This window comes from Pteropus vampyrus, unplaced genomic scaffold (genome assembly GCF_000151845.1).
Source record: "Pteropus vampyrus isolate Shadow unplaced genomic scaffold, Pvam_2.0 Scaffold120, whole genome shotgun sequence".
Lineage (NCBI taxonomy): Eukaryota > Metazoa > Chordata > Mammalia > Chiroptera > Pteropodidae > Pteropus > Pteropus vampyrus.
The window spans coordinates 4,855,888-4,868,437 of NW_011888901.1; the positions used below are offsets into that span (position 1 = coordinate 4,855,888).

The window sequence follows — 12,550 nt, forward strand, 5'->3', positions numbered from 1 at the left end:
CTAATACGAAAAATCTTTTGGTATTTTTATTTTTAGGTTTAAAGTCATTTAAACTCGTATCTCTTAATTGGTAATATAAGTCTCTTTTTAAGGGAGTTCTTCAAAGGGCCCGTAAGTTCAAATTGGTATTTTCAATTCAATTTTGAAATTTTAAAAAAATTAAATTACAATTTTATAAAGATATAATTCACACAACATGAAATTCACCTTTTTAGAGTATACAATTCAATGATTTTTAGTATATTCACACAGATATGCAAGGATCACCATCATATAAATTTAAAACATTTCATCACTCCTTCTGCCCAAAACCCTACTTATTAGTAGTCATTTATTATTATTGCCCCCCCCCCCATTCCTGGTTCTTGACAACCACTTTCTGTTTTTATGGATTTGCCTATTCTAGACATTTTAGATAAATGGAATCATACAATATGTTACCTTTATATCTGGCTTCTTTCACTTAACATAATGTTTTTTAAGTTCATCCGTGTTGTAGCAGTATTTCATTCCTTTTAAAAAAGGAATATAATTTATATGCTATAAATTTTACCCTTTTAAAGTATACAACTCAGTGTTTTTAGTATAGTCACAGAGTTATACAATGATCACCACTATCTAATTCCTGAACATTTTCATTACCCAGAAAGAAACTCCATACCCATGAGCAGTCACTCACCATCCCCCCTCCCCTGCCACAGTCCTGGCAACTACTAATCTACCGTACAGTTCCATAGATTTGTCTGTTCTGGACATTTCATATCAATAGACTCATGTAATATATGACCTTTTGTGTCTGGCTTCTTCTTACCATAATTTGTCAAGGTTCATCTATATTGTAATAGGAATCAATACTTTGTTCCTTTTTGTGACTGAATAATAGTCCATTCTCTGGATATACCATGTTTTGTTTTTCCATTCATCAATTGATGGACATTTGTATTGTTTCTGCTTTTCGGCTATTATAATAATGTTACGAACATTTGTGTACAAGTTTTGAATGTGCACATATGTCTTAAATTCTCTTTGGCGTATATCTAGGCATGAAATTTGCTGGGTCGTATTGTAATTCTATGTATAACTTTTGGGAACTACAAAACTGTTTTCCATGGAGGCTGCACCATTTTACAATCCCACTAGCAATGTATGATGTTGAGCATCTTTCCATGTGCTTATCGGCCATTCGTATATCTTCTTTGGAGAAATGTCTATTCAGATCTTTTGTTTAGTTTTTGATTGGGTTATTTGTCTTGTCATTGTTGAGTTTTAAGAGTTCTTTATATATTTGGGTTACAAGTCTCTTTTTAGATATATGATTTACAAATATTTTCTTCCATTCTTTGGATTATCTTTTTACTTTCTTGATGGTGTCCTTTGAAGCATGGAAGTTTTAAATTTTGATGAAGTCCAATTTATCTATTTTTGTTGTTGTTGTTGCTTATGTTTTGGTGTCATATCTAAGGGTGCATTGCTAAATCCAAGGTCATAAAGATTTAAACCTGTGTTTTTTTTCAGAGTTTATAGGTTTAGCTCTTACATTAGGTCTTTGTTCTATTTTGAGTTAATTTTTGTATATGATGTGAAATAGGGGCCCAAACGTGGATATCCACTTATACCAGCACCAATTCAATTTTAATAGTACATTGCTGTCATTAATTTACTTTTTTTCTGAATATCTTGACTTTCAGCATCAAGATAATTACTTATTTGATGTATAATACAATATAAAGAAATAGTTATGAAATATTATCATTGTTACTAAATAATATAAACACTGAGGTAAGTTTACTATTTCTTTGATTTTTTTTTTTTTTTTTTTTGTCTTTAGCCTCTTTTAGTGGGATGCATTCTATCAAAACGTTCTATTCCAAAGACTCTTGAATTAATTCTCTGTGTTGCTACATTCCCCATTTAATATTCATTTGGGTTCGTTTTGCTTCAGTTTTTCTGTTTAATGGCTTTTAAATTTGTTTTGTTTTGTTTGTTCTTTCAAGGTATCTTTTTGGCACATATATACATACACATTAAGATATATATCTATATACACAATAATATATATATATATTTTATATATTTTATTCTTCCTACTTTCTTTGTGTAAAAGATAGACCGTTATATTCTGGATGTCTTTACATACCAGCACATAGTTTTCTTCCTCATTTTTTCTAGTCTCATAGTATTCCATTATGTGGATTCCTGCCACTGAGCATTTGGGCGGTTTTAATCTTTTGCTGTTACACACAGTGCCACAGTGAATAACCTTGTATGTTCTTGTGCAGGTGTTTCTGTAGATTAGATTCTAGAAGCAGGGTGGCTGGGACAGAGGATAAGTGCTTCTCTAGTTCTGTTAGATGTTGCCGTATTTATCTCCATAAAGACTGTACTGTGCTCTACTACCACTAGCAGCGTACAAGAGTGCCTTTTCCCCAGAGTATGTTGTCACACTTGGGATTTTTGCCATTCTGGTAGGTGAACAACAGTATCTCAATGTAGTTACAATTTGTGTTTTCTTTATTAGTGAGGATGAACATCTTTCATATATTTAACATCATATGTATTTATTTTTTTGTGAATTGTTTATGTCCATTGTCACGTTTCCCCATTGGATTGTTGATCTTTTTTCCCTTCCTGTTTCTAGAGACTGTATAGCTCTTTGTAATATGGCTTCAGATACTTTTTCTTGTTCGTCATTTGTCTTTGTTTGTAGTGTGTTGTGCCAAACACACTGTAGTGTGTTTTAAAAAATTTTTTTATGTAGTCTAATTTATCAATTTTTTCTTACATGGCTTCTGGATTTTGAGTCATAGTTAAAAAGGCCTTCCCCACTTCAAGGTAATAAAGGGATTTCACCCATGTTTTCTTCTAGTATTTGAGGGTTTTAGTTTTCACATTTAATCTTTGATGCATTTGGAGTTTATCATGTTGTATAGTTATTTAAGCCTCTTGGTACCTCTTACGAAATTGCTTTTTAGATGAATTTTAGAATTCTGTTGATTATAAATAAGACCTCCTGTTTCTCACCCTTGCTAGCGTTTGCTTTATAATTTTTTGCTAACAACAATATTGCCTAATGTTCTGCTTTATGCTTGGTTTTCTCATCTGTAAAATGGGAATGTCTGCTCTTGTTTAAAAAGAAAATAAAAAATGGTAGAACTGAGAGCAATAAAGAAGTGTTATATAAGGAGTTATTTTTATTTTATAGTGCCTTACATATAGCATGGTAATTAAAGGCACTCAGTAATACTCATTTGGCAAAGTAGGCAACGTACTTGTACACCAATAATTATTTTTTGGCAGATATTATTTCCCTTAAAACTTTGTTAATTACTGGTAATGTCGTTTATTTCCGCAGTTTGTGGAAGACTATGAACCTACCAAAGCTGACAGCTACAGAAAGAAAGTAGTTCTCGATGGGGAAGAAGTCCAGATAGATATTCTGGACACTGCTGGGCAAGAGGACTACGCAGCCATTCGCGACAACTACTTTCGTAGTGGGGAAGGTTTTCTCCTCGTGTTCTCAATCACAGAACATGAATCATTTACTGCAACTGCCGAATTCAGGTGTGTTTGAATAGCCTCCAGCCTCCAGGAAGCTTTTGCCTTCCTTTCATATGTCTTAGGCTTAGAATGAATTTTGGGGCTGAGCACAGTCATAGATGGTTGAGCTTGGAATTAGGAAGGATCTGTTCAAAGAATTTTCTGGGGCTTTTTGAATCTTGGCACATTAGAGTCCATCATTTGTTATAATCTCTTTGGACTTCCCTGTTTTACAATAATTTCCGAATATAAATTATCTTAAGATTCTATTGTTCCTAAAGGGAACAAAGCCATTCCACATAGTCAGAACCTGTTGTTTTGTTTTAAAACGACATAAACGATATAAATCCTGAGAGACAGTGATTGATAAGAGTCAACTATCTACCTTTTTTATAATTTTGCTTGAAAAGTAACAAGTTTGATTTGTTTTGATCTATATCGTCAGCAGAGTGAAAGATGTGAGTCAGAGTGACTGTTTGCTGCTACCATAAGATGGAAAGAACCCAACTTTGAAATCATACAGACCTGGGTTTGAATCCCTGCCCTGCCACTTAACAGTTTTGTGACCCTGGGCAAGTTTACCGAGTAGTAGAGATTCTGTTGTTATTGTTTTTTTTCTATCTGAAGATGTACTCGTTAGTTGATGAAATGAAATGGTGCTCTAGACTGTAAATTCCATAAGGGCAGGAGCTGTGGCCACCCTTCATTGTGTTGTATCCCCAGACCTTCTCACAGCCTGGTCACATGGTCCTTCCATACTGAGTGCAATATTCACTGCTATAATTCATTTGAAAATGGGGTAAAGATACCTTAAGTTTATTTTGTTATAAGGAAATAGTGAGCTGTTAGGTGTAATTCTTATGGGAATTCTAACAGGAACAGATCTGTCCAGATGACTTTTTATTTTAAGAACCAGATCTAGAGTCTAACAGGAACTTAAAAAGGGGAGAAAAAACACAGTAATTTTTTTCATTCTTTAGCAAGTTTGTCAGAAATTAAGGTGGTCAATTGAAGAAGAAAATGAGGAAGCTAAATATCCTCCTAAGATTTGGAAGGAAGCATCAATGGGCCAGGGAGGCAGGCCTCATGGTAAACCAGTAGAGCGAGTGGAAAGTAATAGACCGTGCCTCAGTTGTTAGGCTTTTATAGTTGCAAGACTTCGAAGGTTGAGTAACTCAGTTCTCTGGAACTATAGGGTGTGTGCCATGTGCCATGGCGATCAGTCAAATCACTAGGGCTCCTTATGAGAAGTCCTCATAATTTTAGACTTCTCTGACATACCTAGAGGTTTCTATATGTGGATATAGCCTATGGATTCATAATCGTTTGCAGCTGCATAATTCTGTTTTTATGCCTCCTTGAAATAAAACAGGACAGATGCACACACTACTAATTTTCTTCCTTGTCCTGTGCCTTTTGATTTTCTGCTGCCTTTTGACTCACCGAGAAAGGAAATGCTGGGCAGTAGAAGAGTCATCTTCTGAGAATCAGTGGTACCACCCTTGGCCCGTCTTCCCGGATCACCACACACGCACACAGATCATGTTCATGCATTCCCACAGAGTTGGAGCAGGGTCTCATCTCATCTTGGGAGAAGGGTTTTGGTTGTTATGAGAGAAGAGAGATCCTTTGAAGAAAAAGGATAGACGACTACCTAAAAGAAAAAGGAAGGGAAGTGTGTTTTTCTGACTTGAACTCTGACATTTAAATAAAAATCTCAGAGCTGCCCAGGTTTCGCATGTCATTGGAATCAGAAGAATGGAGGTGGATTTTCTGAGTTTTTGTGGTTAAGCTCAGTCACTTTACGTCTGGTAGCATTTTTAAAACAGCATTTCTGTGTTTATCTCCCAAATGTAAAGATCCTGACATTAAGCAAAATGTTAATACACTTTTTTTTTTAGTTTTTTTTAAAAAATTATTTATTATTATTATTTATGCCTACAGCACCTAGTCTTCCTAGGTGGTCTCCCATCCAAGTACTAACCAGGCCCGACCCTGCTTAGTTTCCAAGATCAGACATCAGGCTTTTATTTAGGGTGGCATGGCTGTAGACCATGGACCGTGGCTCCACTGGGGCACGAACCCAGAACCTTCTGTGTGTAAAGCAGACATGCTATCCTCTACACTATGAAACCACGTCCAATATACACTCTATCTTGATACTTTTCCTGGATATAGTCTACAAACTAGAGAAATTGTTTTGTTACAAGAGACAGAACTTGGTACTCTCATTTTTGGATCAGTATGTTTATGAATGAGATTATTTTACGTGCCTCTGCAAGACTAATGAGCCAGAAAGCTATCAATTATTGTCTATAGTTTATATTGATGAATCACATAACTTCTAAAGGGAGCATGCTCTTTGACCCCTGTTGAAATGTAGGGGACAGCAAAGCTGCTTAGAGGTAATTTTCAAGCATCTACTTGTGTCTTTTTCATTTTTCTTAAAATATTTGATTTCTGGTACTTTAATTGACTGTATGGAAAAATTTTTAAAGATTTTTATTGTTACGAAAAGTTATCCTATGTCATATAAAAATCAGTGCAAATCTCCACAAAATACATTTTTGAAGGGATGGGGGGGTCTCTTTTTGGAATGTATTGGAATGTAGAAGTAGAAATATCCCTATCTGATCAAAATAGTGCAAGTAGAGTATTTGATTATTTTTAATATTTGGTTTTGATTAATAACTTATATAGCTGATCATTTTTACCAGAGGTAAAATTTAACATGCTGTGGGTAACTTCTTTTAGAGAAGATGCTTTTGAAGTATTTTTCCATAGGTCTTGCAATATTTCATTTTCACTTTGTAGTAGAAAAATAATGTACCTGAAATGCAATTACTGCCTGACATAACTGTCCGCATTCTGTGGCTTATAACAATTACTGTGTCTAAATGGAAACTGGGGTAGGAGGAGGCAGGAGCCTATACATATGTAAATATAATCGAAACAGAAGTTTCACAAAACCCTACTTACCTTTCCTCCTAGAGGTTCCCTCTGATGTTTCTTTTCTATTCTATTTCAGTGAGGGAAAAAAATTACTGGTTGCGACCTACTAAATTGATTTCATGATCTACTAATAGACTGCTAACCTCCATATGAAAAAACACTAGATTTCACAGCTTTTATTCTCACAAAGAGATCATACCATTTTTTTCAGGGGCGTTATTAAGCATTTTATGTATGAAGATACTTCAGCTTGTTTTGATCCTAGAGGTCCCCAAGTTTTTTTCTTTTTCTTTTCTTTTTTTGCCTAAGCAAAAATTAGGGACCCTGTCGAAATGCAGAATCCTGGACGCCCTCCCAGACATTTATTTCTGTAGCACTACTGTGGGGCCCAGAAATCTGCATTTGTAACGAGCACATCGGTCATTTGGAGAACCAGACTTTGAAAACCTTATCTAGTTTGTGACAGGATCTAGGGACTGCATCCTTGGGATAAGCCCGAAGTGTAGCAATTTCTTCTTCTGCCTTTGGAAAGCCTTTTTTTAAAAATGGCTTTATTTTTGATGTAACACCTTAGGGAACAGATCCTCCGTGTTAAAGCTGAAGAAGATAAGATTCCATTGCTGGTGGTGGGAAACAAATCGGACCTGGAGGAGCGGAGGCAGGTGCCGGTGGACCAGGCCCGGAGTAAAGCGGAGGAGTGGGGCGTGCAGTATGTGGAGACATCGGCCAAGACCCGGGCCAACGTGGACAAGGTGGGCGTGCTCTTTGTGTTTCTTGGAAACACACTTGAGAAACGGCAGGACCTAAGCGTCACATCTGTTTGTTTTTAAGGGAATCATTTATGGAAACTAGAGGAGGACTGATTTTTCCAGATGTCCACGTCATTATGATGAGAGGTTCTGGGAGGGTTTGACCCTTACTGTAAATAACCCAGAGTTTTTCACTCTGTCACGACCTTTTTGGAGCATGCTTATTGGTGCTGGCACAGCCCGTGGATGTAGGATGAGATGAGGCTATTGGGTTGCGAAGCCTGTGCTGGAAGGGTGGACACTAAGTACAGCGAATCCTCAGATAAGTCATTTTGTTCAGTGTCTCCTGTTATAACATTGCTAGGATGACATGGGAACTTAACTCTTGTTTATTTCAATTAGCCTATGGTAACATTTGTTTCTTTGGTGTACTGAGTCGCAGAACATATCCATGGTGTCAAGCGAGGACATACTGTAGCATCCCTATGCTCTCTCCATAGCCTTTTGTTCTGCAGGCGAGGGGCTCGTTGTGCCGGCTGCTTCTTGGGAGGTCCCCAAAGAAACAACATGTGTCTTGATTTTTCTCTCACTGAGTTATTAGTTAGATTTATTCTTTTCACCTTACCATCCACAGGCAGAGCCAAGGTGTTCTGTCTTTATAACGGAATCTGTCAATTGTATTTGCCCTCAGGAATCAACTCTGTAGGGATTTCTTTTCTCTCCCTTACCAAACCCCAGTGTACTTTCTCATTCAAATCTCTGAAGCTAATGAAAAGATGACCTTGATGGTGATGAACACTGACAGTTTGAAAATCTATCTCCAGTGATTGCAATTTGTTAGGCCTTTTTTTTTTAAATTAGGTTCAAAGTGGTTATCACACAACTAAAATAGACAACTTAAAAGACGAGGCTCTCCCTGTGCCTTCCCCTTGTTCATCAGCGCTTACTTATGATTCATGCTCTTGTAAAATCTAAACACGTTTCACTTTGGCAGCTAAGCAGTGATTTGTCTGCTCTGTAGCATCAGTATCTGAATCCCCCAAATCGCTTCCTATGTTTCTTTTTCTTATGGAGAAAAAATTCTCCTTTACTGCTTACCTGAAGAAGGAGAGATTTGTAGCCAAGTTTTACTTTAGCTTGAAAGGTAGAGAGGCACATTGGTATATGGAATGTTATGTTGATGGGGTTACCTCTAGAAGCACGTTGGCAGCACCTACAGCATAAGTTTGTTTGGTTATAGTCTGCAACGTGAAGTATGTTCACCTGTCAGACACTTTTTCTTTTTACTGTTATCTCAACTCTTAATGTTGATTATTATGCCATTCCAAATCTCTATCAAATCGTTTCCTAGCTATAGAAAACACACAGGAATTCCAGACATATACTTCATTTAAAAAGAATCATGAAGGCTTTCTCGCCATGGAACTGTCGACGTGTGTTTTTTTGGTGGGAAGGGTGGGTGGTGGGGAGGGGGGCTGTTGCACAGCAGCTTGTCGTCTTCCCTTCCTCCACTGGACCAGCTTGACCTGCCAAACAGGAACCAGCAGAAACTTATGACTGGCAGCATTGTATTCACTTGTAAACAATTTACTTGAAAGGAGGTTGTTGATAAGATCAGCCTGTGAACAACTCTGTCATCATTTTAAGTTGGATGCATTGCGTGCCCCTCCTCCTCCTGCCTTTTGCTGTTAGAACAAAAAGAAAAACCTGTAACATTTGAATCTTTTCACTGTTGTTGTTATGGGTGGGGTGCTTTTCTGAGAGGCTGGAGAAAAGAGGTGCGTAGGTTAGCCTGATCCAGGTTGCCGGGTGTTCTTTTCTGTGCTCTGAGCTGGTGGTAAGTACTTGTGAAGTCCCACACTCAGAAAGCTCGATTTTGCTTTCTACTAAGAAGGTATGTCTATGAAAATAAAAGGAGCTTGTGGTTTTGTGTGAAAGTCCAAAGATAAAAGCCTACACTCAAATCTTCGTCATTCTCTAGGAGAAATCTCAAATGTTTCTTTGTAGGAAGCATATTTTGTCTGCTCGGGTATAGTCAGTACTTTGGCACGATTGCTGGTAGCAGAGGGCAAAACCCAAATTATTGTGACAAATGATAATCCCTATCTCAGTAACACTGGCATTCAAAGGACAAGTCTCGTCAGTTCTTGATAAAGTTCCCTCTAGCTGATATCGCAAAGAATGGAGGCGGGGGTGTTCCTGAGAATTAGGGTAGGAATATACATGGGCAGGGGAAGCGTGCCAGTACTTGTCTCTCCCCGCATGGCACCAGTTTCATAGTGCAGGAGCCTCATTTGTTATGGTTCATCCTCCCCTCTTTCTCTCCCCTCCAACTGTGTTCCTAAGTCTGCTCTTGTGGAATTATGCTAGGAACGCTGTCATGCATAACGATGTTCCTACCTTGATAGGGTCATTATAAGGATTAAATAAGGTACAGGTACTGATAACATTTTTTCCTTTTCTGGTGGTTGGAAATGCTAGAAAGTCTGATTACTATTTGTTATTCTCAATATTTGTAAATATCGCAACCTTGCAGCTCTGTTTTGTGCTGCTTTATCCTTCGTCACACTTACCAGTAGAAGAGATTTTATTTGAAGTAAGCTGTTGAATGGTAGTAACGGTATGACTAGTAGTAACTGACTGGTCCTTAGGTTGACTAGTTGTATGATCTGAGCAGAGATGTTTATTTGGTAGAATTAGAATATGTTTTTAATGTTAATTCTTATTTATTCTAGACCTTTTGTTTTTGATGGCATGTGGTTCGTAAGAATAAGTTTGTCTTTATGCTTAGTCTGACTGCTTCATTAAATCATTAAATGGCTTTTTCCTCCCCCTTCTTTTCCTCCCTTCCTCCTCGCCCCAGGTATTCTTTGATCTAATGAGAGAAATCAGAGCAAAGAAGATGTCAGAAAACAAGGACAAAAATGGCAAGAAAAGCAGCAAGAACAAGAAAAGTTTTAAAGAGAGGTGTTGCTTACTGTGACTGTCAAGATGAATGAAGTCGATCGCAGCTAAGGACATGGGGTGGGGTCACTACGAGAAGACTCTGGTCTACTTCTTGGTGTGTTCCCTGCTCTCCTAACCTCATTCATGCAGACTTCTTTAAATGGGGAAAAATATTTGTGAATTAGTGGCTGGCAGAAGAAGTATTCCCTTGACCTCGCAGTGGGCCGGCGACTTTGTCAGGAGGTTTCGGAGTTCACTTCTCCTTCATTCTTCCCTTTCTCCCTTCTAGAAGTTTAAAAGCGTATATAGTGCTAGAGGTAGGAGGTAGTCCAGTGTTCATTAAAATGAAAGAGGACTGTTACAGCATCTCCCCCCACTCCAGTTTCATAACATTAGCATCTTTTGTTTTGAAATACACATGTCTTACTTTATTAGGTTTTGGGAGAAGGGGTGCAGTAAGGTTCCCCCAACCCTTCTGAGCTTAATGGTAGCACTCACAAAAATCTATTAAACTCTAATGACACTGACAAATTCAGAAGATTTTTGGGGATAGGTTTCTTGGCAATATCCAGTGGATCTGAAGCATAGCTGAAAAAAAATTTTGAATTGGGCCAAACAGGTCAACACCAAGTGTATAAATCCTTCTCACATATGAAAAATGAAAGTTGCATTCTTTGTATTTAAATATTGGCCAATGATAGTCTGTGTGTTGGTTATTTTCCTTCTGTAGCAACCTGATTTTTGCGTGGGAGCTTCTTCGTAATAGACTAAGTGAAGATTCAAGAGTAGTATACTTTATAAATGACACATTTTTCTAATCAGATTTTTTAATTCTTTGGCTCAATCCTCTCCTAATTGCCAGTCCTGTGGTTAGGCCCATCTTTCCTTAACCAGGAAGCAGCACATTCTGTGCTCCTGATCAGCTTCTGTCTGCGCGGAAATGGAGAGTAGCCGCTTCTTTTCTTTCTTTGAGTGTAACATGAGTTCTCCTGGAGGATATGATGATTTACAATTGCATTCTAAAATCATGAAGCCAGCCCCTATGCCACATGTCCTGCTACCTCTCATAGAATTGCTGAGTAACTCTAAATTTAAAATTAGAAGAACTGGGGAAGGACAAGCCATCGTCCCTTTATCTCTGAGAACTGGCTACTATTTCTGATATTTTTTTTTTTTCTAAGACAGCCATATAGTTAGTTAGGAAAAGGTTTTTATTGATGAGATATTGTTAATCTTTCTTGAATCAATCAGTATTCTAAATTCAGCAATCAGAAAATTATCCATCAGGAAAAGAGTACTGTGATAAAACCCAGTATTCACATTTTTTCCCCATTTTTCAGAAGTGACATTTTACATATTGGTGCCAAAAGTGAATTGGGATGGAGAGAGCAGGAACCTTTCGGATTTATGGTCACTATAGAAATTGTAGAAATTATGATCTGACTGGAAAACAACCTTGTGTCACCTCCCAAAGAATCATGGGCTTTTGAATAAAAAAAAGCAAACAAATAAACTTTTTCAGGATTTCAGCCTTTTTATTTTATCCTTCTGTCATGTATGTAAAATGCAAGTATTAAAGAAATTAACAGTAAGTTATTCATTATTGTTCTTGTTTGATGTTTGGCAATAGACAAACTATTTCAATTCTTTGAATTGGGCGGTGGGAAATAAAATTATAAGTATAAACAGTAATTTGAACTTCATCTTTCCTTTGGGAGATGGAGATGACAACCCTTCTTAAAATTGAAAAAGTTGAAGGTAAGCACACTCTTGAATTTTTGAAATGACTGAGTTCTTTTTATCGTAGTTTGCCACCTGTTTGATGTCAGTTCTGGTCAAGAGTAGGTAGGTTTGGAATATGTACAAATAAATTAAAGATGGTATGAATTGTTTCATGCTGTGGAAATTATTCTCAGTATATATTATTAGTATATGCCTAAAGTCATATTTAACTGAACAGCAATCAGAAATGGATTTTCCTAATAGAAAAATTTATACATGAGATTCTTTTCCATAGAGGAATAAGGAAGCAATGTTATTTATAAATTTGAAACATAATTATTTGTTAAGTGATGAGCTGTTGTGTCCATAGCCTAGCGTTATTTTTCTGAAGTACTCGTCCTAGAAATAGGTGAGCACCTACTTGGTGTCAGGCTCCATTCTAGGTGCTGGGGTACGGTGTCAAATAAGGTAGGCAAGATCTTTATTCTCTTGGAGCTAATGCTTTCATGAAGAAAGACCAATAAATGAAAACATCGGGGGAAGTCCTTTGCTGAAAATAAAACTGGGTAATACGATAGGAGATGTTTTTGGGCAGGAGGGCCACTTTCAGTGGGTGGTCAGCAAGCTCTTTCAAGCGAGTGACA

The 12,550-nt window shown here is 37.3% G+C and overlaps 1 protein-coding gene and 1 pseudogene across 4 annotated transcripts in view; one reads left to right on the plus strand and one right to left on the minus strand.

Annotated features, from left to right (window-relative positions):
* Nucleotides 1-11,876, plus strand: part of RALB (RAS like proto-oncogene B) — a 45,515-nt gene extending 33,639 nt beyond the window's left edge. For all 4 annotated transcript variants that reach the window (XM_011366107.2, XM_023534118.1, XM_011366106.2 and 1 more), the window contains 3 exons: nt 3,353-3,561; nt 7,064-7,241; nt 10,102-11,876. In XM_011366107.2, the coding sequence (XP_011364409.1) occupies nt 3,353-3,561; nt 7,064-7,241; nt 10,102-10,221 (507 nt within the window). In that variant the 3' untranslated portion in view covers nt 10,222-11,876. The remainder of the gene's footprint in view (nt 1-3,352; nt 3,562-7,063; nt 7,242-10,101) is intronic.
* Nucleotides 5,473-5,590, minus strand: LOC111743750 (annotated as a pseudogene).
* Nucleotides 11,877-12,550: the final 674 nt, after the last annotated feature.